The following is a 26065-nucleotide window of genomic DNA, read 5'->3' on the forward strand; positions in this document are numbered from 1 at the left end:
CGAGTCCTCCCTCGGGCATGGGTGTGTGTGTTTGTCAGGATAATTTAGGTTAAGTAGTGTGTAAGCTTAGGGACTGATGACCTTAGCAGTTAAGTCCCATAAGATTTCACACACATTTGAATATTCTCCCTCAATTACAATACCAGAAGGAAAAATAACATTCATTACTCCACATTAAGACTTTCTTTAGCACAAAAATGGGCACACAATGATGCAACAAAAATTTTTGATCACTTACCCAGTGATATATCTGAGATACAGCAAAGTAAAATTTGAAAACAAACTGAAAAAGTTTTTCCTGACAATTCCATCGATACCGTAGAAGAATTTCTTTCATAGTAATATGTAAAATGTGGTGAGCAGGCATTAGAAACTCACATCTGTATTGTTTTAAAGAAATATTCAGCATGTGACATTATTTACAAATTAATTTGCACTGTGAATGTAAAATGATTCGTTCCACACCATTACGATATATCATTCAAAATCATCCATGGAATGTGAAACTAACTGACTCAAGCACAAGAAGTTGCACAACTGAAAATTCATTTATTGAGCCTAAAATCCACCACGTTACCTACAAGACATTTATTACATTCTGAGTAGGATGTTGAATACATGTGAACACATGTGTCTGACTCATTTCCGCACTTACGTTAACCACTTGAAACCTCTGTAGGGGTTGTTTCTGGTCCTCGTGTTATATTCTTGTTTTGAACAGTTTTTGAGAAGTGTTATATTCTGGTTTTCTACAGTTTCTGAGAAATGAGAACGGTTGGTAGTGACAGAGAACTATAATGGGTATATGTATTGTGTAACAGCAGTCAAAATGCCAAGTTTCAAATTGTCTGTAGGTTGTTCTTGAACTGACGACGGGTAGACGATTCTTCTTGCACGAGTCGGTATTCTGAATATACTGTCTCTGTAAGTTACTTTCCTCCAAAAAATTGTCCCCCTTCTCATCAGTTAATGGAAATGTGCGGAGAAGATCAGTGAGCTTCTTCAATTTGGAATCACTTGTAATTGTGCTCACGCGTATTTTGAATATAACTTGACTAAAAAGCTGCAGTAGTTCGCTTTATCCAATTAAAGTTGAGTTCTACGTACGAGGGGTGTTCAATAAGTAATGCAACACGTTATGTTAGGAGGCTGGATTTGTTCAGGATTCCAATACATCGCATTATTCCCAAAACTTTGGGCTACAAAACCCTATTTTAAACATAATCTCCGTTCAATACGACGGCCTTACGCCGCTTTACTGTGATGCCCGCATGGTACTACTCTACTCCACTGCTCGACGTCGGTGCCAACGTCTCCCTGCGTCAATAACCTCCCCACCATCCATGTTCCGCTTCCCGTGGAGTGCATCCTTCACTGAGCCAAACATGTGGAAGTCGGAAAGCGCGAGATCCTGGATGTAGGGTAGGTGGGGAGCACCAGTCCAGTGAAGTCTGTTGAGCTCCACTCCGTAGCGCAGATCTGGGTCATGCCTCGCCTTCTCATGGAGAAGGAGAATTCCAGTTGACGAATATACTGCGGGAGTCACAGCCGTGTGCGACCGACCGGCAGGCGGGAGCTAGGACAGGTATGCGCGACCTTGTGTCGATGTTGAGATACGCCTCGCCCAACGACTCACCGTGCTTTTGTTCACTGCCTGGTCTCCGTAGACACTGTGCAGGCGGATAAGAATATTTGTGATGCTATGGTTTTCTGCCAATAGCTACTCAATGACAGCTCTCTACTTGGAACGGACCTCCGTGACAAACAGCATTTTGAAGCCTACGTACAGCACCGCCACCTATCAGATCTTCGTGAAACCACAGGGGCTGTAGCTGGTATATTCCACCATGTCCCACAACAAATTCCACATTTTTTGAACTGAAATTGGCCGCGAAAAAAAAAGCGTGTCGCGTCAATTATTGAACGCCCCTTGTAAAAAATCCAAAAACCTTCTTGTACGTCGTCGTTTGAGTAGACTATTTTTACAGTTTCTGTGTATGAATGAGAAGAACGGACTTCATGTACTGACTCTTGTCATACTTAATCGTTAATTGAACTTGGAAAGGAAGATTAGGGTTACACGCAGAAACGAACTCATTAAGCTAGCCCGGTACAGAAATCACCGAGAACCAGACCAGAGACCAGGAACGCGAATAAAATCAACTTAGCAGTTTAGTGATTACTCCACTGTAGCCTCTGACAACAGGCGTATACATGGCGGGGCTAATAGGCGGCACACTATAGGCTGGAGATTGCTCGCACACTGCGTTAATTACGGCACAAAGCGGGCGTGGCTGCCGTAATGAAGTCGGCGCCGGCGGCGCGGGGCGGTGTTATGTAACGTGCAGGAGATTACGTGCTGCCCAATCAGACAGGAGCGTAAATACACGGCCCACCCACACTGGCTGACGCGTGACGCAGGCAGGGAAAAAGGCTACCATTAGCGCATTCTGGGAGGCGGCGGAGCGCTGCAGGCGTAATCTCCCTCACGCAGCAGCGGGCCACCGTACGTCGCTGGAGCAACGGAAGGCCTCAGGGCACTGGAAAAAGGCGCCGGTCATCGTCGGACAGGTACACACAGTTAAAGACGTAATCGTAAAGTTTTAATTACTACCTAGAAAAGTATCCAGCTGCGACCATGAAACTAGTTGGTGTGACAGATGCCAGCTTGCTCTAAATGTGCGAAAATGTAAGGTAATGCAAATGAGTATGAAGAGAATCCCACTACGTTCGAATACAGTATTGCAAGTGTGCGGCTTGGCACAGTAACGTCGATTAAATACCGCGTGATCAAAAAGTCAGTATAAATTTGAAAACTTAATAAACCACGGAATAATGTAGATAGAGAGGTAAAAATTGACACACATGCTTGGAATGACATGGGGTTTTATTAGAACCGAAAAAAAGTATTGCTAGACGCGTGAAAGATCTCTTGCGCGCGTCGTTTGGTGATGATCGTGTGCTCAGCCGCCACTTTCGTCATGCTTGGCCTCCCAGGTCCCCAGACCTCAGTCCGTGCGATTATTGGCTTCGGGGTTACCTGAAGTCGCAAGTGTATCGTGATCGACCGACATCTCTAGGGATGCTGAAAGAGAACACCCGACCCCAATGCCTCACCATAACTCCGGACATGCTTTACAGTGCCGTTCACAACATTAATCCTCGACTACAGCTATTGTTGAGGAATGATGGTGGACATATTGGGCATTTCCTGTAAAGAACTTCATCTTTGCTTTGTCTTACTTTGTTATGCTAATTATTGCTATTCTGATCAGATAAAGCGCGATCTGTCGGACATTTTTTGAACTTTTGTAATTTTTTTTGTTCTAATAAAACCCCATGTCATTCCAAGCATGTGTGTCAATTTTTACCTCTCTATCTACATTATTCCGTGATTTATTCAGTTTTCAAATTTATACTGACTTTTTGATCACCCGGTACACTGACGAAAAAGAAATCGCAACATCGAGAAGGAGTTGTGCGACGCGAAATTTGCAGGCGTGTTTCTACATCTGAAATATGACGTCCACCCAGATTTCGCCAGTAGCGCCTCTACGAGGATGCAAATCAGGTTTCCTTTAAACACTCGTTGTACAGGTCGTGAGTGTCAATTCCATTTGAAATTGGACGTGGAGAGTTAATGTTAGTCAAGAATGCCGTTAAGCCGGCAAAGACGCCATTACCAACAATTCGCTGGGTTTGACGGAGACGCTGGATATTTCTTGTGCGATACTGCAGAAAGACTTGGCAGGAATGTAGCCACAGTACGTGACTGCTGGCAGCGGTGTTCACGAGCATGTAAGGTCGCAAGGAGACCGGGCTCCGCTCGCCCACGTGGCACTACAGAAAGGGAAGACCGCCGAGTTCCGCGTATGGCTCTGGCGCGTCGTGCTGCATCTGTAGCAGCAATCTGAGCAGCAGTTGGCACGAAAGTGACACAGTGAAGTGTTACAGGATACTACGAGGGTAGATCCGAGACTGGCGCCACGCATTCTGCATTCCACTGGCTTCAGTGGTGTCAAGGGTGAACCTGATTGGAGGACAGGGTGGAGGTCTGTTGTGTTTCCTGATGAAAGCTGTTTCTGCGTCGGTGCCAGTGAAGCCGCCTGTCGGTCAGAAGCAGGCTAGCCGAGGACCTGCACCCAACATGCCTGCGTGCTAGACTCACAGGACCTGCACCTTGAGTTATGGTCGTGGATGCGATTTCGTATGACAGGGAGCACTCTCGTGGTCACCGCGCGCATCCTGGCTGCAAATCTGTGCGTCAGTCTGGACATTCGCCCTGCTGTGCTGTCATTAGCGAACAGCGTTCCAGGGGGTGTTTTCCAACAGAATAACGCTCGCCCACATACTACTGTTGTATGTTGTAACCCAAAGAACTCTGCAGAGTATCGGCATGTTGCCTCGGCCTCTCGATCACCAAACCTGTCTCCAATCTAGCACATACGGTAAAACATAGAATGACAGCTCCAGCATCATCCACAAAGAGGATTAACCGTACCTGTATTGTCCGACCAAGTGCAACAGGCATTGAACTCCATCCCACAAACAGACGTCCAGTACTTGTACAACACAATCCATGCACTTTTGCAAGCTTGCATCCAACATACTGGCGATTACGCGGATTATTATATACCAGCATTTCACATTCTCCAATGTGTGTGAATTCCTAAGGAACCAAACCGCTGAAGTCATCGGTCCCTAGACTTACACACTACTTAAGCTAACTTTAAGTTACGCTAAGAACAACAGACACAACCATGTCTGAGGGAGGACTCGAACCTCCGGCAGTAGGGGCGGCGCAATCCGTGACATGGCTTCCTAAACCACGCGGCCGCTCCACGCGGCTTCACATTTTCAATGGCTTATGTCGCGCTTACCTTAACCTGTTATCATGCAAATGTTAATCACTTAAATATGTTACCTAGATAAATGTATTACCGATATTTAATTACTTTGCATTAATTATTTTTTAGTGTCGCGATTTTTTTTCCGTCGCTGTATCTAGGCCTGACTTAGAAAAGTGATATGAAATGAAACGAGCAAGTAAGAGCGATAGTATGGAAGGTGAGTGGTAGAGTTTGGTGTATTGAGAGGGTTTTAGGAAGTGTGGTTCATCTGCAAAAGAGACTGGAGCAGATGAATCGTGTTCAGGCAATCTATTTCTTCTCTTCTCCGATTCTCTCAGTGCCTTACAATCACTGCAGAACCTGTACCCGACTGAGGAGATGGTCCAGCTGATATATGACCGACTGTACTTGCTCCAACGGCGGGGTAAAGAGGTATCCTTCTGCTGGGTGCCTGGTCATGTCGGAATATGGGGCGATGAACAGGCCGATCGGGCTGCCAAGGAGGCCTGCAGAGAGCAGGATGTGGTCCAGTGTCCTATTCCTTTGAAGTCTGTCATCTCTGCACTCCACAGGAAGTGCACGGAGTTGTGGGAGGACGAATGGCTGGTGGTGACGGCCAATAAACTGCGGTCGGTGAAGTCAACAACTGCGCCGTTTCGTTCCTCCTGCCGGGTGCTCAGGCGGGAAGAGGTGGCACTCACAAGACTTCAGATCGGGCACTGTCCTCTCACACATAGCTATTTATTACGGCGGGAGGATCCTCCGTTTTGTGATGCTTATGGTGTGCACATCTCGGTCCGGCACATTTTAACAGACTGCATTTTATACCGTGATGCAAGGGCAGAAGGACAAGTTGATGGGGATCTGCCCTATGTACTAGCTAACGATGAGACGTGTGTGTCTAGGGTTTTTAAGTTTTGTGATGTGTCTGGACGCTAGCCTAAACTTTTAGGCTGGAGGTTTTAGTGTATTGCAGAGTGGCTGACTCCTCCCTTTTTTCCTTGCGGTCAGCCAGCCACTTCCATCTGCTATATTGTTTTAGCTCCCTCTACCACTTTCTTCCTATCTTGACCATGCTTCGTCCCACGCTTCGGTGTGGGTAGGCACATATTTTTCAAAGCTTGTTACCTGTGGTTTATGTTCTGTTTTATCTTACTGTTCTGAGCATTTTCTTGACACCCATCTCACTATGTTACCCAGCGGGCGCTGAAGACCTTGCTGTCATGCGCCCAAAAAACCCTCTCCTACTACTACTGTAGAGTGATGAGGCAAAATGAAGCTCTATTTCCCCTTGAACCAACTTATGACCTTGATGCAGGTTCAGTTACGAACGTAGTACGTGGAGATACCACCTAGGCTAGAATCTAGCGTCTCATCAAGGGTTTAGGAAAACTATTTCAGATTTGTCTGTCCTCCCACATTTACGTAAGGTGAAACAGAGAAATCAACTGTTCATTCTTCAGAAATAAAGAGGTCTTATTCGTTGCAAAAACCAGTTACCCTATTAAATATCTACATCTTAGAAGGCACATTTGACATATCTTTTCATTTGCGTGGCTGTGGGCTTCTTAGAGGCCTGTCGGACAACGGTCTCTGCCTACACTGCCCTAAATTATATCACATGGGATACATTCGTTGAACTAAATATTTTATTAAAAATACTTCTCCGACCACCTGTACAACGAATAATAATTTTTTTTTAACGAAATGTCGTCTCATGCAGAACGTAAGGGCGTAATGACAGTGTTACCCGCGACGTGTAATACACGCTGTCGACTTACTTGACGTTGGAATGCACTTTCGTACACACATACATGAAGTAAATGATTTACTAACAATTATTTATCACCCAACCAAATTAGATTTCATAAATTTTGTCATCCAAAAAAATAACTTTATCCTTTATTTAATCATATGTCCAAATTGTTGACCATGAACTGGAAGGCACATTTGCGATCGCCATTCGACAGAACGATAGACAGATGTAATTGCAGTGGATGATTTGGTATACTTATACTGGCGATTCGACGACACTCGTCGTCTGGCGTACTTGGGGCTTCGTCATAGACTGCGTCTTTTGAGTGCTCCCCAAAGAAAGAAATCTAGAGGAGTCAAATCAGGGTACCTCGTAGGCCATTTGACAACAGAATTTCGTCCTATCCGACGTCCAGGGAAGTTCTCATTCAGTATTTGCGTTGCAATATGTGACGAGTAAGCTGGAGAACGGTCGTGTTGCAGGCACACACACTGTCGAATATCCAGTGGTACCTCTTCTAGAAGAAGCGGCAGTATGTTCGTCATAACGTATGCGTGCAAGTGTCCATTCAGAACGCCTGAGATGACATAATGTCCCACAGTGCAGTTTTCTATGGTGCTACACCATACGTTTACGCTCCACGGCCATTGATGTTGCGCCTGATGAAGCGAGTGTCGATTTTCGGCTGCCCAGTAATGCATGTTATGCAAATTTGCATAAGCGTGGTTAGTAAACGTTGTTTCTTCGGTAAAGAGCATACGCTGGAAAAACGTAAGGTCTTCTCTCAGTTACTGAAGGGCAAACCGACAAAATTCTGTACGACGTTTGAAATCACGGTCGTCGAGTACCTGATATAGTGACAGATGATAGGAATGGAAATTCTGTCGACGCAGGATGCGAATGCACTCGTCTGACTGATTCGACATTCCTTGGCAATATGCCTCGTACCACTGTGCGAATTCATTAGCGTCGTAGCCAGAACAGCTTCCTCGTGTTCGTTGTCGGTTGCAGTCTTTTTTCGTGTCCTCTTTCTGACGTTCAAGCCGCATGTGCTCACCAGCATGTTTATAATTCGTGCAGTTCCCCGGAGTGTCGGAGATGGGCGATCCGAATAGATAGACCTATACCGCTGTACATTGTTACGGAATTACTTTTACTTTCATCTTATAAAAATAATATATCCCAATTTTTCTCACTGGTGTACATATCAGAACGCAACGAATGTTGAAGCAGAAATGAGCGCCAGCACTGTAAACAGGCAAATGTTTGACATTCTAACACAGCGTAGTACGAGAGCTGTGCCTGGCGGTGTTTGCACCGCTAAGGTCGATTCCGCAATTCCGACAACCGTCCTCTCAAATTCTTCGACATTTCTCGAATTGCTTTTACAATCGCCTTCATCGTCAACGTTAACATACGCTAGATCACTGTAAAGGTCTTCTCAAAATCTATCGAATGCAGTTTTAAAAAGTATACGGTTATCTTTAAAAAAACCTACTTGCTTCAATATCTCCGTTGACACTAGCGCTAAAAACATTAACCAAACCAAAAATACGTGCCCCTCGACGCTCTAACATTTGCCCAAGACCGCGTTTCGATATGTGTAACCGTTGACGAAATAAAATTTGTGTTACGTCTTGCATGACACCCTGTAGGTCAGTTACTTTCTGTACGTTATTTGCCTCTTGATGACTTGAATGTAGTGGATCAGTGATATTAAATGTTTACATGGTCGCCACCAGAGGTCGGTGAGGTAAGGAACTTCTGTTATGTTTTGATTATTTTCTTAGGTTCGTTTCTAATTATGTTTTTTACTTGAAATGTCGTCTGGTTCGTGTTGAGATTATTATGTTTTGTTTTTATTTTTAAGTAATAATTTTGTTATAGTTTATAATTTGCGATATTTTCTTCGCATTACATCTTTGTTGCACGGTGTTTATGCTGTTACCATGCATGTGTATTACTTAGTATCTCCGGTTTGTTTATTTTACCTGTTTTCCTGTTGCGGGCCCCAAGGAACAAAAATTATGATACGTTGTCGTTAAGCGAACCTTTGCCAACAGCAAAACGTGGTGCAAGACGTTGAAAAGAGGTTCATGACTGAATATCACTTTTACCAAAATCGCCTCGCCCGGATGTTGTCAACAGTTTCTCCACGTTTCTTGTGATTCCCGGTTGTTCGCAAAGAAATGGTCTCCCACTTCGTTCTTCATCTTTTGGACTCGTTTGACCACACAGGATGCGCCTGTTCTAGCTAACCAACGTGTCATCTGATGGTGCACAGTTGCTGCGTTGTTACTGTACTCAGGGGATGCGCCAGTTCGTCTTGGCCTCTGTAGCGGTACTTCATTGTGTATCAAGGCTGTAGAAACGCATGTTCAAACAGACAAAAGCTTGAAGGTCAGGTACAGTGTTCACCTCGGCAGCCGTCGCTTTGTATGCATGTGCTCGTACCTTTGTGAGGGGACTTCAAAAAGTAACTTACACATGTCGTCCCACGCTGAGACCATAGGGCAACAAGACTGGCGTATTGTCGGAAGAGAGTGCAAACTCTCGTGTAGACAAAATTCTGCTGTGGTGCAGTTAACAGGTGGGTAACAGTGTGCGGGTGAAGTGACGACGCAACTGGAAACGCATCGCTCGAGCGAAACTCCACTTCCCCTTTTCTCACATGGTATACTGCGGACTGCGGATGAAATGGAACAGGTGGAGCCCATATTTCTAGATTTCCGGAAAGCGTTTGACACGGTGCCCCATTGCAGGCTGTTAACAGAGGTATGAACATACGGAATAAGTTCACAGGTATGTGAGTGGCTCGAAGACTTCTGAAGTAATAGAACCCAGTATGTTGTCCTCGACGGTTAGTGTTCATCAGAAACGAGGTTATCGTCAGGACTGCCCCAGGCAAGTCTTACAGGACCTCTTTTGTTCTCTCTATATATAAGTGATTTGGCGGACAGGTTGAGAAGCAATCTGCGGTTGTTTGTTGATGATGCTGTGTTGTAGTTGAGTGACTGTTGGAAGACACAAGAGGACTTAGACAAAATTTCCAGTTGGTGTGATGAATGACGGCTAGCCCTAAATGTCGAAAAATGTATCTTAATGCGGATGAGTAAGAAGATCAAACCTGTAATGTTCGGATGCAGTATTACTAGTGTCCAGCTTGAGACAGTCAAGTCGTTTCAATACCTGGGTGTCACGTTGCGAAGCGATGTGAGGTGGGACGAGCGCGTGACAACTGTGGTAGGAAAGGCGAATCGTCGACTTCGGTTTATTGGGAAAATTTTAGGGAAGAGTGGTTCACTTGTAGAGGAGACCGCATATAGGACGCTGGTGCAACCTATTCCTGAGTACTGCTCGAATGTTTGGGATCCGTACCAGGTCGGATTGGAGGAAGACATGGAAGCAATTCAGAGGCGAGCTGCTACATTCGTTACCGGTAGGTTCGAGCAAAACGTATTGTTACGGAGATGCTTCGGGAACTCAAATGAGAAATGCTGGAGGGAAGGGGGGATGACGTTCTTTTCGAGAAACACTATTGAGAAAATTTGGAGAGCCGTCATTCGAAGCCGACTCTCAAACGATTCTACCGCCGCCAACATACATTGAGCGTAAGGACCACGAAGATAAGATACGAGAAATCAGGACTCACACGGAGGCATATAGATAGTAATTTTACCCATGCTCGATTTGCGAGAGGAAAAAGGAAAGGATTGGTGGTGGTAGAGGGTACCCTCCGCCATGCCCCGTACACTGGCTTGCGGAGTCTCTATCTAGATGTAAATGTAGTCCAAAGTTGAAGTAAGCGTTATAATACGATTCTTGTGGGTAAAATGTCTAAACTTCACACAAATTCACTGCGATATTCTGGCAGTATATGGATCAAATGCAATGCCGTGTCCAGCCGTAATCTAATGGTGCCAATAATTTGGCTAAGGCCTCACTGACTGGGATAATGCTTATCGCAAAGCAGGGCCATCGACATCAACCTCAGATGACAATTTGTGGAAGTCCATCGTTCTCTTGGACAGAGACTGATGGTATAAGTAAAGAAATGAACTAGTACAATAGTATCATCAAAGAATTTTATTTCAAAGGACTAGTTTCGGCGCAACGCTCACGGCATCTTCAGGTCCACTAAAAACCAAAAGATTACTTTCGTTCTTTGACCCATATAATACTACGTAGTTGTCTTGGATTGCATACGTTATGGGCGTGTGACCCAGAGCGTCTTATCACTACTGTCACTTCACAACACGTTGCAGAGTATACTCTTCCGGTGTGTAAAATCCACGACAACTAGTATTTATGAGCTCTACGACACATTGGCCAACGAATGGAAGTGTTCTTTTGGTTTAGAATGGACCTGAAGATGGCGTAAGTATTAGGCCAAACCTAGTGCTTTGAAATAAAATTCCTTGCGGAAGTAGACTCATTTTAGTACCTTCCGCCGCGGAAGTCGAAGACGCGGCAGAACAAATGGACGTGGTCAGCCCATAGAGTGCTCCGCCTCCGTGGCGGCTATTCCGCGCAGCGGCTCTCGCGCAGCGAGGGCGCCACTGCTAAGCCACGTGCAGACAGCGGCCAATAGCCGCTCCCTCCGGTTTCGTATATAGGGACCCGCTCTGCCCTAGTCCAGCCCAAAACCCAGGCGATCATTGTAGGCCAAACCACCCCTTCCTTCCGCATCCTTGATTTCTATCGCACCATCTATGGCCGTCCTATCGCCCTCACTCAAATGGTTCAAATGGCTCTGAGCACTATGGGACTCAACTGCTGTGGTCATAAGTCCCCTAGAACTTAGAAATACTTAAACCTAACTAACCTAAGGACAGCACACAACACCCAGCCATCACGAGGCAGAGAAAATCCCTGACCCCGCCGGGAATCGAACCCGGGAACCCGGGCGTGGGAAGCGAGAACGCTACCGCACGACCACGAGATGCGGGCTATCGCCCTCACTCCCACCCTTAAGTACCTTGGCGTCACCCTCGATCGTCGCCTCTCCTGGACTCCCCATCTCCGGACAATCCAAGCCAAGGCACACTCCCGACTCAGTCTCCTCAAGCTCATCTCCGGCCGTACGTGGGGTCTGGACCCCTCCACCATCCTCCACACCTATAAATCCCTCATCCGCCCTATCCTTTGTTATGCCCATCCGGCTTGGATCTCCGCCCCCCCTACCTTTTATAAATCCCTCCAAATCCTTGAACGTCATGCTCTCCGCCTCGCCTATCGCATCCGTCTCCCCTCCCCCACGCGGATCCTGTACGATCTCATCCCCTTCCCCCACCTCCTCCTTTTCCTCGAAAGGATACAGATCCTGTACACCTCCCATAAACTCGATCCTCCTCACCCGCTCGTCTCCCCGATCCTCTCCCACCCCCGCCCGCTGCCGCGCCTGTATTCGCACGTCCCACCCGGTCTCCATCTCTCCACCCTCCTTACCCTCTCCCAAGGTGGCTTCCGCCAGCTCCCCCTCCCTGATGATGCCCTCCTCCCCTCCATCTACCCCTCCTACCAACTTTGATCCTCCCGCCCTCCTCCTGTGCTTGCTCCTCTGGGCACCCTCCCTCCCTTCTCTCCCGTTTCCCTCGCTCCTCCATTTCTCCCCCCTCCTCCCCCGGGCTTCCCCTCCCCTGTCCCTCTCCTCCTGCCCCCATCTCCTCCGCCATTGGCATCCTTTTTCTCCCCTCTCCCCCACCTCACCCCTGTTCCCCTCTTGGCAGGTCCCCGGACTCGCACACGCTAAGTGGACATTCGCGCGCCGGAGATCGCCGCCATCAGTGTCTCGTGTGTGCCGTCGTGTTTAGTGTTCAGTGTTCACCGTCACACTCCATCGTTCACCAGTGCCATCGTCTTCTTCAGTGTTTGTGCGTCGTATCGACAGTTTACAGTGTGGATTATCGTCGAGTGTGAACGGCTCCGTGTTTGTCTTTATGTGTCTACTGTTTTATTGCCCACCGTTCTGTAACTTATGTGTCTTCTCAGTGTTTCTTCTCTTTGTGTATCCTCTGGCTGAAGAGCGGCGTAGAATGCTGCTGACAGCCTGCCTTTTGTACAGGTTTAAAATAACAATAAAGGAAAAAAAACCTAGTCCAGCCAGTCTGGTACTCGCTCTGGATTTCGTTTCTATCTCGGCGGTACTGCGTTCTGGTCGTTGCTCGTTGTTGACATTTGCCTGGCTCTGGTTCCGAGTGGATTTACGTTTGGTGTTTGGTGTTGTGGTTTCCACAAGCCTCCGTTGTTTATCTCTTCCTTGTTGTGTCGCTCGTCGTCGGTCGTGGTCGGTTGTTGTCAGTTGTCGTTGGTCTGCCGTCCGACTCGTCCTGTGTTTACCCGGTGGTGCGTGCTCCACCGCCGGCGGCTTCCCCGCCTGGCAGCTCCGATCCGCAGCCCAAGGCGTTCCCGCTGTTGGTTTTGGTTACTACACTCATGAAAATTTAAAAGCAATAGTTACTGAAATACAGTCATTGGTAACACCAATAACATGTTACCAAATATTTGATGTATTCTCTTTCGTACTGACAAAGTGCCTATGATGTTCGTGTGCGAACCAAACTGAGCAAGGATAAAATGTTATACAGTGGTGGAATGACAAGTCAGTAAGTGATTCAGAGATGAAGTGTGTGACAGATTCACATATCTGTTGACATATGTAAAGAAGACAATCAAGTTGATTACTCAAACTTTGCGAGAACAGCGTCTGCAGATGTAGGTAAAATGGGAAACAGTAGAAGCAACGCTAATGTTACAACAAAACATGAATAATTGGTTTAAAATGTACAGTTCTGCCTGACAACGTGTAAGGAAGCTACATAGAGTAGTGCCCATATACGTTTGACATACCACGCACTCTTACGCCTAGCATAGGTACCCCCCAAATTTTTTCTCCACAACAGTGTATGTGCGTTAGGAGGGAATCTGTTTTGATGTGTACCTTATTACACATATGTTTGATTCCTCAACGTCTCTGTCTCAGTAGACACTACTTGCTAAAAAATGTCGTTCCCCATTATCAAATTTGGCTGAGGTGAGAGAGGTGGTTGTTTTGTCTTTTAAAGTGTCCAGGTTTTCTCCAAGCGCAGCACAGGACAAATTGTTTTCGCACGAGTCTACAAACTAAGTAGGAAAATAAGTCAAAGAAAATTTGAAAACAGTGCTAGAAAATGTTAGCACTAAGGCTGCCTTCATGTGTTCTTCCATGACAACAACGTATCGCCACAAGAATCACCGCATGTCCCTTTCATCAGTGTTCCATGTACCTCTCAATGACAGCCTTTCAAACAGAAAATGAGGGCGTTGACATGGGAGTAAAAATGGAAAAACATACTTCGTCGAGACGTCATAGTTTCTGCTGGAAATTCTTCCGTAGTCTTACTTGACTGGTAAACAAAAACCACTAACTAATATAGTACTAATTGCAATTGATACATATGTAATTGCGTATAATTATGTCAGTTTCTATTATTATTGAGGAATACTTGCTCAGTTTCACAAATATTTCTGTAGCCTTGTTTTTAATTTCACAAACATCTATAATAACAGACCGGTTGATTTAAAGCTCTTATAAATAGTCAGGTAAGCAATTTAATACACATATTTTAGACATAAGATATACAACTAGTATTCCCTCCAGCTTCAGAAATATTGTACAGATTTAAAAACTCTAAGTTAACTGTGAGATGTATGGTTCTTTATAATTAAATTTTATTTTGCTATTTTCATAATAAACTGATTTTTGTAGTGTTATTTGGTTTTCATTGATTTCACATTTCCGTCCAATAATAGATGCTTACATAAATTTTACTCTGATTTTGCTGTTAGTAATATCCAAAATACCAACGGCCTTGTCGCAGTGTTAACACCGGTTCCCGTCAGATCACCGAAGTTAAGCGAAGGGTGACCATCCCTGCCGAGCGCTGTTGGCAAGCGGGGTGCACTCAGCCCTTGTGAGGCAAACTGAGGAGCTACTCGATTGAGAAGCAGCGGCTTCGGTCTCGTAAACTGGCATACGGCAGGGAGAGCGGTGTGCTGAACACATGACCCTGCATATCAGCATGCAGTGACGCCTGTGGGTTGAGGATGAAACGGCGGCCCGTCGGTACCGTTGGGCCTTCCAAGGCCTGTTCGAACGGAGTAGTTATATTCAAAATACAGATTTACTGAATTTCGTGTTGACGCAGTGATTTTCTTAATAAATTAGACTGCTATAGCAAATTTCTGTCTGTTGTTTATTTTCTTCTTCTGATCCCTGAATTCCAATCCTACCTAAAATATATGACCAGTTAACTTTGTGAAATTACGAAACGTGTAGCGTCACGTGCTTCCTGTCTGTACTTGTAGTGACACGTGTGTGTTTGTTGTGTTGCAGAGCAACCGCAGCCAGCCAGCCATCGGGCTGAAGCAGACGCCCAAGGCGCGGGTGAGTACGCCCACGAGCCTGCTCAACGGCGCATGCGCAGTGCAGAAGAGCCGCGGTGCGCCCCGCCCCTCTGCAGCCTCGTCTGCCGTCTCGCGATCCCACCTCCAACCAAGTCTTCCTTTGTGTGTCTGACGATCTGAATCAGTATTTAAATGATGGAAATCGCTCTTTTGCCACAGCTGTTTGGTGTTGCAATTCGCAGTGAAGATCAAACAAGTCTGTGTAAACGGCGTGCTTCGCTCTGCAATGGCTTACGAATGCATAAGCTTTGCTCGTCCAGCACTGCTTAAAAAAAAAAATATTTAGTAATGACCCAGCACTTCTATCATAAGAATAAGTTCTGTAGTTCATTGGTTTCAGTAACATCAGAAAGAAGTTAAGACTCTTGTTCATATAGGGTAATATAAAGCTAATAAGCAAAGTGTTTTGAGCGTTCACGATCACGTAATCAAAAACCAAAAAAGGTGAATAGATATCGTTATCAGTGACATTTCCGATTACTGAGCCAAAGAGTAGTTCTCCTATTCGTGAAATGCGGAAGTTTTTTTACTATCCGATTTATAAACATTTTTCTTTTTCCCACTCTTCAGCTACGAAAGAGTGATGTATTTCTGTTGCCTTGCCTCTCGTGAACTTCGGCCAACGTCTGTTTAATGATTTTTCTGACGTTTCGCTACCACGAATGTGTGCTATTATCAAAAATTCGCGCTATTTGGCAGTGTTAGCAGTCGCTCTGTCGAAACGTCAGAAAAATCACTAAACAAAGGACGGTCTAGGAGATCAAGATGATAGTCGATAGCTAACACGTCATTCTTGCGTCGTTACAGGCTCAACGTCAACAAGTGGCCACAAAAGCCTCAGTAATTTTGTACTAAGGAAGATTTTCAGATCATCACAATAAAACGCGTAGAACTCCTAACGCATGAAGGGAGGACTTCGAAAATATAATTATTTATGGCCTTCAGTTCTGTTATCCCTATCTTCTACAACATGATAAGGTTTGCTTCGGATCTTTTTCTAACCGGAACTTGCCTAAGAAAACATTTTGTCGCAGAAAATTCTATATGATGAAATGAGAAAGAAACCTTTCCTCAATAAAAGTAAAACATTTACTGTAAAACTAACACTCTAAATCGCCATTTTCATTACTTTGCTTAGAATAGTTTTATAGGCAGTAATGAAAAATCTTTTTCAGTAAGACGTTATTTCCCTTGAGCTGAATAGAGTTTTTAGCAAACACACACACAAAGTTTCATTAAGCAATACTATCTAGGTGAAGCTAATGGTAAATATGACCAGCTACTAACAAACCACACATTCCCAGTATACTGTCACAAATTTTCGTTTTTTTATTGTGGGTAGATAAGTATCTAAATTACTGACTTCTACAACGCTTATGTTGTGTTCTGACTCGAAATTTATTCCGGAGAATGCACCGAAGTTTCCAAAACTTCAGTACACAATTATAATACATGTGATTGTCTTCACATATGTTAGCATCTTATATATATATATATATATATATATATATATATATATATTACCTTTCTTTTCATTGCCTATCCTAAGATAGTGCACCCATTACCACCTACTCCATTGTGGTCCTGTTTGTGTACAACATATTCCTCTTTTATGAGCTATAGTTTCTATAGATGGTGTTCTTTCCCAAATTTTCCTGTAACCAATTTGAGAATTATCACCGAGTGTAACAATAAAGATTTATCTCCTTTTAATTAGGTTAATGCCCTAATCCAATTACTTTAACACATTAGAATAGGAAATATTATAAGTACTGTGTTATACAAAAGACAACATATGGCCAGCTGAATGTGTTCATACTAATAAGCATTCTTGGAAAATAAAGTCAGACGTTTGTTGAATATGTGCCTGTCTTATCACATACGTATATTTTTCCTATGTGTCTAATTCCTCATTATTCTGGTATGAGAGGTCCACAAATATTTTCATGTTTCATTGAATTTTTCGTACCATTTTATTCATTCATATTGCACTGTTACAACGTTCATAAATTTAGGTTGTACAACACAATGTGTTCGAACAAAAACCATCTCCGTCTTGCAAGTCCACTGTTCTTGTATCTACTGTATATCCACCTACGAATCTGCTTATATGTTAGACATCATTATGAAAAATGTGTATACAGTGCGTATTCTTGTGTAAACACTACGTAAAAGACTACATAATTTTTTGTATTATACGATTAAAAATGTGTTGACATGTACATTTAGAAGAAAAAATTGTAATAAACCAAATTAATGTAATTCTTCATATTTCACTGCTAATTTATTATAAGAAACAAGCTAATCTAAAAATTTGCTATTTTGAATTTTATAGATAAATAACTTGTGCCTATTACTGAAAGTAATTGCTTTGTAACTCATCTACATACACTCCTGTACTTTTTATTTATCTGTTTTCAAACACAGTGATAAGATAAAAATCGAAATTCTCAGTTTGAAGCTTTTGTTGCCTTTCTGTTGAATAACATTACTTTGCTCTGTGGTCTAACCTGATATGCTCTGCGGGTCAGTCTACTATGCCCCTGCTGCTGGAGCTCCGTCTGGGGCCAGGTACTGGCAATATGGTGATATCAATGACAGGAACTCAGGTAGTAGCTACTTAGGGTCTGACGCTGATACATGAAAAACTGTGTTTTAGATAACATCATATAAAAGTATAGATGAAGTAGTAAAGGGACACAAGGAAAAAATACGAAACAGGAATTTAAGTCGAGGGAAAAGGATAAGATTTGCCAGTAATACTGTAACTATGTCAGGGACTGACACCGAAGGTTGTGAGACCAAAATGGGTATCATCCTGAAACTAGATATTAACATGGACATCATTTACCGCAAAATTACGGAATTACGGCAGCTAACGCTAAATGATTTAGATTAGAAAATGAGACACTGAAAGCAGTAGATGAATTCTATTAGTTGTGGAGCAACATAACGAACGTTGGCAAAAGTAAACAGGATACAAAATGCAGACTGGCAACAGCAAGAAAAGGTTTTCTGGAAAACAGGATTAAATTAATACTGAATAACAATTTCAGTTGGGAAACCACATTAAGATGCTGTTTGACACTGATTTTTTGAGAATTTTTTTGGGTGGGATGAATTAATTAATATTTAATCTAATTTTTATATCATTTCATTCATATTTCGAACAGTTTTTATGAATTTTTTTGGATAATTTCAGCCAAAAATAACAAAGTTACGCTGTGATGCCCGCTGAAGATTGTGAGTATAGTTCTCCAATTGGGTGCAGTGTAGCCATTCCGATTTTCATCTGAAATCAAAAAGGTTTTGATTTTATATTAATAACTTATTTTCTAAGAATGTGAACCTCAATGCTGGTGAAAATAATCAAAATTAAAAATTTTGCGGGCGTTGGAACGATTTACTTCGATTGCCATGATTTTTTTCTCTAATTATGCAAAGAAAAATACCCTTAAAATCATAATATCATCTCACAAGTTGGTTATATAATTCGTAATTTTATAAAGAATCATACAATGAATTTTCATAATGATCGGTTCTATACTTTTTGCGTTAGACTGCAGGCAAATGTGAAAAAAAATCATTTCGAGATAAACGCGTTAGAAAAATAAATTCTCGAAAACTAGAAACTCAAGGAAGTTAACAATAACGTAAAATGCTTACCGATTAATTTGCGATTCCAGCACCATGTAAAATCCTTCTTCTTCTTCAAAGGTTTCGTTTCGCTCTTGCAGCAGTGCTTTCCGACCTTCCTTCGATTTCAAAGACCTGCGTCGATTCTGCCGGCTCACGCGCTGGTTATCCATTTGTTCGGCATAAATGAAGCTCTGCGTGCCTACTACAATGCCTGCCTCGTTCATGACCATCAGAAGGGATGAATTTCCTTCACTGAATAAGCCCGCTGCTAAATACGGTGCCAATTCAGTGACTTATAGTCCGGAGTGCAAGTGTTTAGGAGCTAATCGCCAAATACTGGAATTAAAACTTTCATTCGCATTTTGTGTGTGGCCTCCTAAACATCTCTCCAGTAATTCATCCCCTGATAAATCTTCATATATTGGAAGAACTTCCTTCGGTACGTCGGGGTGCAATGGAGTAGGATGCGGTTCACGTTCCATTCCAAGGGCTGTTCGCTTCTGACACGCGCACCAGCTGTCTTCTGCCCGTGGGCAATACTCGTGTCGAGGGTTTTCATCCGTGGAAATCGTATGATAGTATGTCGCCATAATTGCTTCTTTCGCCGATGTGCACTCGGTTTTGTGTTAATAAATCTAAACGAATGCGAATTTCGATTTGAAATTTTGACAGCGTATTCTTGGATAGTTAAGCTAACAATTCATGCAATAAAAATAGGATATTTTGAATCTCCTAATGCTGTTTGCCCCCTTAAGACTAATAAAATCTTTTCAGAAAGTATTTACCTGCAGTGTAACCTTATATGGAAGATAAACAGAAGAGACATGAAGAGAACAGTTTTTGAAAACCGGTGATGCAGGATAATGTTAAAGGTTATATGGGGAGATCAAGTAACTGCCGAACTGTCATAAATAGACTCAAATAAGAGAACAGTAGCTAGGACACATCGGAGGTATCAAGGAACAGTTAATTTAGTAACTGAGGGCAGTATTGGGTGTAAAAGTTTCGGAAGACTAGACTTGACTACAGAAAGCAGTTTAAGCGGATGTATGCAGGACGAAGAGACAAGCGTCGGATAGAGAAGCGTAGGAGAGACCTTCACATTGGAGACAACGCGATACTCTGCAAGTTGTGGAAGAAACTGCAGGTTTATCAATTCGACAATAAAATTCTTGTAACGATTCACACTTGACTAAAGGAAGATACTCGGACGGAAAAAATGGCAACAACATGAAGGAGTTGTGCGACACAAGCAAAAATTGGAAGACTTGTTTCTACATCTGAGAGACGACGTCTGTTCAAATTTCGCACCAGTCGCATATCAATGACGCTAATAGCGCCGCTGTAAGGATGCAAATCAGGTTTGCTTTGAACACTCGCTGTAACAGTCGTGGGCGGTAATTGCCTTTGGACGCGATGAGATGGTATTGGTCAAGAATGCGTCTAAGACGACGAAGACGCCATTGTCAACACCTCACTGAGTTTGGACGAGGTGGTGTAATAGGGCTACTAGAAGCTGGAAGTTCCTTCTACGATACTTAAGAAACACTTCCAGGGATGTAAACACTGTACATGATTGCTGACGAGGTGGTGACGAGGATGTACCGTCGCAACATCAGACTCCGAACGACCACCGAGAGGGAAGACTGTCGCGTTCGGTGTATGGGTCTGACTCACGTTACTGCATCTGCAGTACTGCACTGGCACCACGGTGACGTAACACGGTGTTATAAATGTGCTACTTCAGGGACAGCTCCGACACTGACCACAAACCACAGCAGATTGCGACTTCAGTGGTTTCATTGTAGGGCAGTGTGGAGGTCTGCTGTGTTTTCCGAAGAAAGCTGGTTCTGTCTCAGTGCCAATGATGGCCGTGTGTTGGTCAGAAAGAGGCAGGTGTGCGCCTGCGACTAACCTGTTCACGGCCTGGATACACAGGGCTTACACCTGGAGTTATGGTCGAAGGTGCCATTTTGTCAGACGGAAGGAGCGTTCTCGTTGTTATCCCGCGCAACCTGACAGCAAATTTGTGCGTCAGTCTGGTGATCCGAACTGTTGTGCTGCCGTTAATGAACACCATTCGAGGAGATGCGGGGATGCTTTCCAACAGGATAACGCTCGCGCACGCACCGCTGTTGTATCCCAAAATGTACTGCAGGGTGTCGACGTGTTGCCTTGGGTTGCGCAGACACCAGATCTATCTATCCTATGGGACATTCTCGTTCAATTCCAGCGTCATCCACAAACAGCATTAACCGCCCCGATCTGACTCTCATACACGAAACAAACTGCGTTTTAATGCAACACGCATAGAATTCCATCCCACAAATTGATATCCGGCATCTGTACAGCAAAATGCATGTACACCTACGTGCTTCTTGCATTCAACATTGAGGCATTCACACCGGTTTTTAATGTATCAGCACTTAACATTTGCAACAGCTTATCTCGCGTTTGCCTTAACCTGGGATCTCACAATATTAGTTGCTTCAGCATGTTAGCTAGACATGTGTTTCCTAAACTTCATTACTTTATATTAATTATTTCTTGATATTGTGATTTCTTTTTCCATTAGTGTATATTTTGTACATCCATCCTCAGTCTCAGATTTATAGTGGGGCAATAGCTGATGAATATATGAAAAGTAACGGAAACACTGTCACTTGTGTGTCCGTATATACTTCAATTGGACCAGATTCGGAGCTAGTGATGTCGTATTTAGTGTGGTAAAACGCGGGTTTGGGTGTTGATCCGATTACAATTTTATCATTTTTTTGCCATGCATAACATGAGGGCTTTATATTGGTTAACAATGACGGATGGCGTCATAATGGTCTTTCATGGACTTGTTTCTTTCTGTTCTATTTCACTTTTACTGCAGGTTTCTCTCTTAATACGTTATTCAATACTTCATACGATGCTTTACTTACTCTTAATAGGGTACCTTCTACGTGAGTGTAATGACCAAAGATTACTGATGTATTTGTCATGAGCAGGGGTCGTCAACTTTTTAATTATTTTGCTAACTTTTGGGGTTACGGTTTTTACGTTTATTGCATAGTCAAGAACTCTCATTTTTTTAGCTGTACTGGAGAGAGTGTGTTGAAATTACTATATATATTTCACTGTGTCACGTACTCAATATATGCGATTGGCTCCTCTTATTGAGCAACGCACCTGTTGTTGAAGTCGTTTGGGTTTCAGAAGTAAATAAATTATTACAGAACAGAACTAATTATGGTTACTTTATGATTTCATAACCTCGCCGATATTGTGAATTTTTGCAAGTGACTTGTTTTATGCTCTGTTTATTAACATAAATTTGTTGGGTAACAGTTGCTTTTGACATTATGATCTTGTATTTATTGAACAACTAATGCTATTGTCATATTTTCTGTACATATGCACTTAATGACAGTGAATTGGACCATTTAAATAAACAGATACAGACACACGGCTGACAGTGTTTACATTTCTTCTCACAAAAGAAGATATACACTCCTGGAAATTGAAATAAGAACACCGTGAATTCATTGTCCCAGGAAGGGGAAACTTTATTGACACATTCCTGGGGTCAGATACATCACATGATCACACTGACAGAACCACAGGCACATAGACACAGGCAACAGAGCATGCACAATGTCGGCACTAGTACAGTGTATATCCACCTTTCGCAGCAATGCAGGCTGCTATTCTCCCATGGAGACGACCGTGGAGATGCTGGATGTAGTCGTGTGGAACGGCTTGCCATGCCATTTCCACCTGGCGCCTCAGTTGGACCAGCGTTCGTGCTGGACGTGCAGACCGCGTGAGACGACGCTTCATCCAGTCCCAAACATGCTCAATGGGGCACAGATCCCGAGATCTTGCTGGCCAGGGTAGTTGACTTACACCTTCTAGAGCACGTTGGGTGGCAAGGGATACATGCGGACGTGCATTGTCCTGTTGGAACAGCAAGTTCCCTTGCCGGTCTAGGAATGGTAGAACGATGGGTTCGATGACGGTTTGGATGTACCGTGCACTATTCAGTGTCCCCTCGACGATCACCAGTGGTGTACGGCCAGTGTAGGAGATCGCTCCCCACACCATGATGCCGGGTGTTGGCCCTGTGTGCCTCGGTCGTATGCAGTCCTGATTGTGGCGCTCACCTGCACGGCGCCAAACACGCATACGACCATCATTGGCACCAAGGCAGAAGCGACTCTCATCGCTGAAGACGACACGTCTCCATTCGTCCCTCCATTCACGCCTGTCGCGACACCACTGGAGGCGGGCTGCACGATGTTGGGGCGTGAGCGGAAGACGGCCTAACGGTGTGCGGGACCGTAGCCCAGCTTCATGGAGACGGTTGCGAATGGTCCTCGCCGATACCCCAGGAGCAACAGTGTCCCTAATTTGCTGGGAAGTGGCGGTGCGGTCCCCTACGGCACTGCGTAGGATCCTACGGTCTTGGCGTGCATCCGTGCGTCGCTGCGGTCCGGTCCCAGGTCGACGGGCACGTGCACCTTCCGCCGACCACTGGCGGCAACATCGATGTACTGTGGAGACCTCACGCGCCACGTGTTGAGCAATTCGGCGGTACGTCCACCCGGCCTCCCGCATGCCCACTATACGCCCTCGCTCAAAGTCCGTCAACTGCACATACGGTTCACGTCCACGCTGTCGCGGCATGCTACCAGTGTTAAAGACTGCGATGGAGCTGCGTATGCCACGGCAAACTGGCTGACACTGACGGCGGCGGTGCACAAATGCTGCGCAGCTAGCGCCATTCGACGGCCAACACCGCGGTTCCTGGTGTGTCCGCTGTGCCGTGCGTGTGATCATTGCTTGTACAGCCCTCTCGCAGTGTCCGGAGCAAGTATGGTGGGTCTGACACACCGGTGTCAATGTGTTCTTTTTTTCATTTCCAGGAGTGTAGGCTGGTAGGAGACATGCATACTTTTGCAAGCAAGATCTCCGAAAATCATCAATCATTCAAAAAAAGTCTGACACTGAAGGGTGCATAGGTAGAGAAGGACACCAGATATCGTCACAGTTCTGGTAGCAGCTTCATTTTTTTTTTTTCAGAGTGATAGTCGCTCCTCCTTTATAAAGTGAAATGACGTGTGAATCACTATGGAGCATTTGTGTGTGAACACAGCTCGGTCTGGACCACAAGCTATTTCTTACCATAGCCTTGTGTAATCTTTTTCCTCCCGCTGCCTCTCTACAGGAGCCGGCAGCGTGCTGTGTTTGCTCTCTGGTGTCTTTACTTCTTTCCCTCTCCTGCAACATTCCTTTTCCTTTCATTTCTTCTGCTGCACCTCAGCCGCCGCCGCAGGCAGCGCTGGTCTCTTGCTAATGAGTAGAAGCTGGCAAAACTTCATTTATAACTTCCGACTTGGCCAGGTTTCACTCAAAACTAATTTCATTCCGCGAAACTTCCAACCTTAATATTCGTATTTTAATTTCATCTATTACAGTTCCTAAACTGCCAACTTCTGTCCTGGATAAAACGGCAAGTTTCCCAGGAGTGTCCAGCGAAAGCAGACTTTCCGCAAATCTCTGAGGCCTTTCTGTGCTGTGTGTGCTGTGGTCTCCACCACGAACGTCCGCCATCATCCAGCAGCTCGATACCGAACTCCATTTGGGCTCGAGTGTCAGCCTTGTTTTCTACTCTTGTTCGGAAACATCCGAGGTACTTCTTTAGAGGCAAGATATCAGAATTCATTGATGAGACACCTAGTTTCTCGTTCAAAACGATGCTATACTATAATTACCTGACACTGTCAGAAGGAGAGCACCTCTTTATCTGTGTAAAAAAGCTACCAAAATAGAAGTTGTATTGCCCAGATCGCAGGTGATACATATCCTGATTACTAGTTTCAGTAAAATTATATTTCCGTCTTCAGATCATCGGCATTTATCCTAAATTAACAATAATCAACTAATCACTGAACTGTAATATCGTCGTTATGGCGTGCGGCTCGACTCACTCTGGATCAATGACGTCACAAGCTATTTGTTAAAAGACGCTACCTCAGCTCAAGGTGGTGAGTGTGTGGCAAGTGAACATAGACGCAAACTATATGAGTCGCCTCTCTAACTGTTTGTGTATTCGTTTGTCACAAATCTTAGTCACATTTAATTTTCTTGAATATATGCTTGGTATTGTTCATTTACGAGCCGAAACTAAAAGAATATACTAACCATATCTTATCATTTAATTTATTTCTGAAATATCATCATTTGCGCACTGCTGTATTGACACTCTGTTAAACAACTAGTTTCGGTCGTAAGGGGTATGTGGTCAGGTATTTTCAATACATGAAAAGACAAAAAATTAGCCACAATTAGTAATTCCAATAACAATCATAATACACAACTCATCACACTCGACCTGTTGTGTACTTACAATGTGATATCATTAATCAGATGCATGACAGATCATAACTATTAAGAATCACTATGCCGTAAACGAAAATGTTAACTCCAAATGTAATACTAGAGTATATACAGCATACAACAGGTAATATGGCGAATCGCATGTCAAGATTAGCGGCATGTGATCTTCCGTCATTAAAAAGTCGGCAAAGATGGTAGAATCTTAACCAAAGATGCTACACATAAAAAATGAATATTCTTAGAAATTACATCTCAGGTACCAATTCGACATGCAGTAACCTTCATATGATTGACCCAGTCATCAGATCAATAGGATTAAGTGAAACAATTAAGACATTGTTATACCAACAAGAAAACTGAAAGTATCATTTTATCAAGCTAAACAATTTACATACAACTTATGGCCGTATTACATCATATCATTATCTAAAATAAGATGGTCAGAAGACCGAACATACTGTCTTGTCAGGTCTGACGAATCTTTATAAACGGCTTATAAAATTTTACATTATTTTATTCTTATAAAATACGAGATACCTAATGGTGCGAAAACTGAAGACAATGATTATTCAGAAACATACATCATTACAAAAATTACAGAATCTTGTATATCCACTATGAATTTATAGCATATATTATTTATTTAAACGTAAAGTAGTGGTTATCTCAGAAAGGGAAGTGCATCTTTCCCGGCGTCAAACACCATTGAAACCTGGACCTCTAGTAGAAACAACGAGCTGAAAGATTTGAATGAGAAGTACATCCGCGAAAGTTGTGGGTGTTTCGAGCTCGTATTTACATTCATGAGTGCCCGAAATATTTGCCACGGAAGTGCAAGAGACGGTATTTATTTTTTTCCCTGTGAGGGAAACTGCTAAATAAGAAGCTATGCCCCATCACTCCAACGACCTTCTCTAATCTGCGTCGTCCTCTTGATTTTTCGTTATTTTTGAGCTACTATACCTCCAACACATACTCTCCTATCTTC

The 26065-nt window shown here is 43.8% G+C and overlaps 1 protein-coding gene across 1 annotated transcript in view; it reads left to right on the top strand.

Annotated features, from left to right (window-relative positions):
• LOC126240398 (class E basic helix-loop-helix protein 22-like) overlaps nt 1-26065 on the top strand; it is a 1429918-nt gene that overhangs the window by 719488 nt on the left and 684365 nt on the right. The window contains exon 5 of the mRNA XM_049947922.1: nt 14981-15031. Within this exon, the coding sequence (XP_049803879.1) occupies nt 14981-15031 (51 nt within the window). The remainder of the gene's footprint in view (nt 1-14980; nt 15032-26065) is intronic.

The sequence above is a fragment of the Schistocerca nitens genome, chromosome 1 (assembly GCF_023898315.1).
Source record: "Schistocerca nitens isolate TAMUIC-IGC-003100 chromosome 1, iqSchNite1.1, whole genome shotgun sequence".
Classification (NCBI taxonomy): Eukaryota; Metazoa; Arthropoda; class Insecta; order Orthoptera; family Acrididae; genus Schistocerca; species Schistocerca nitens.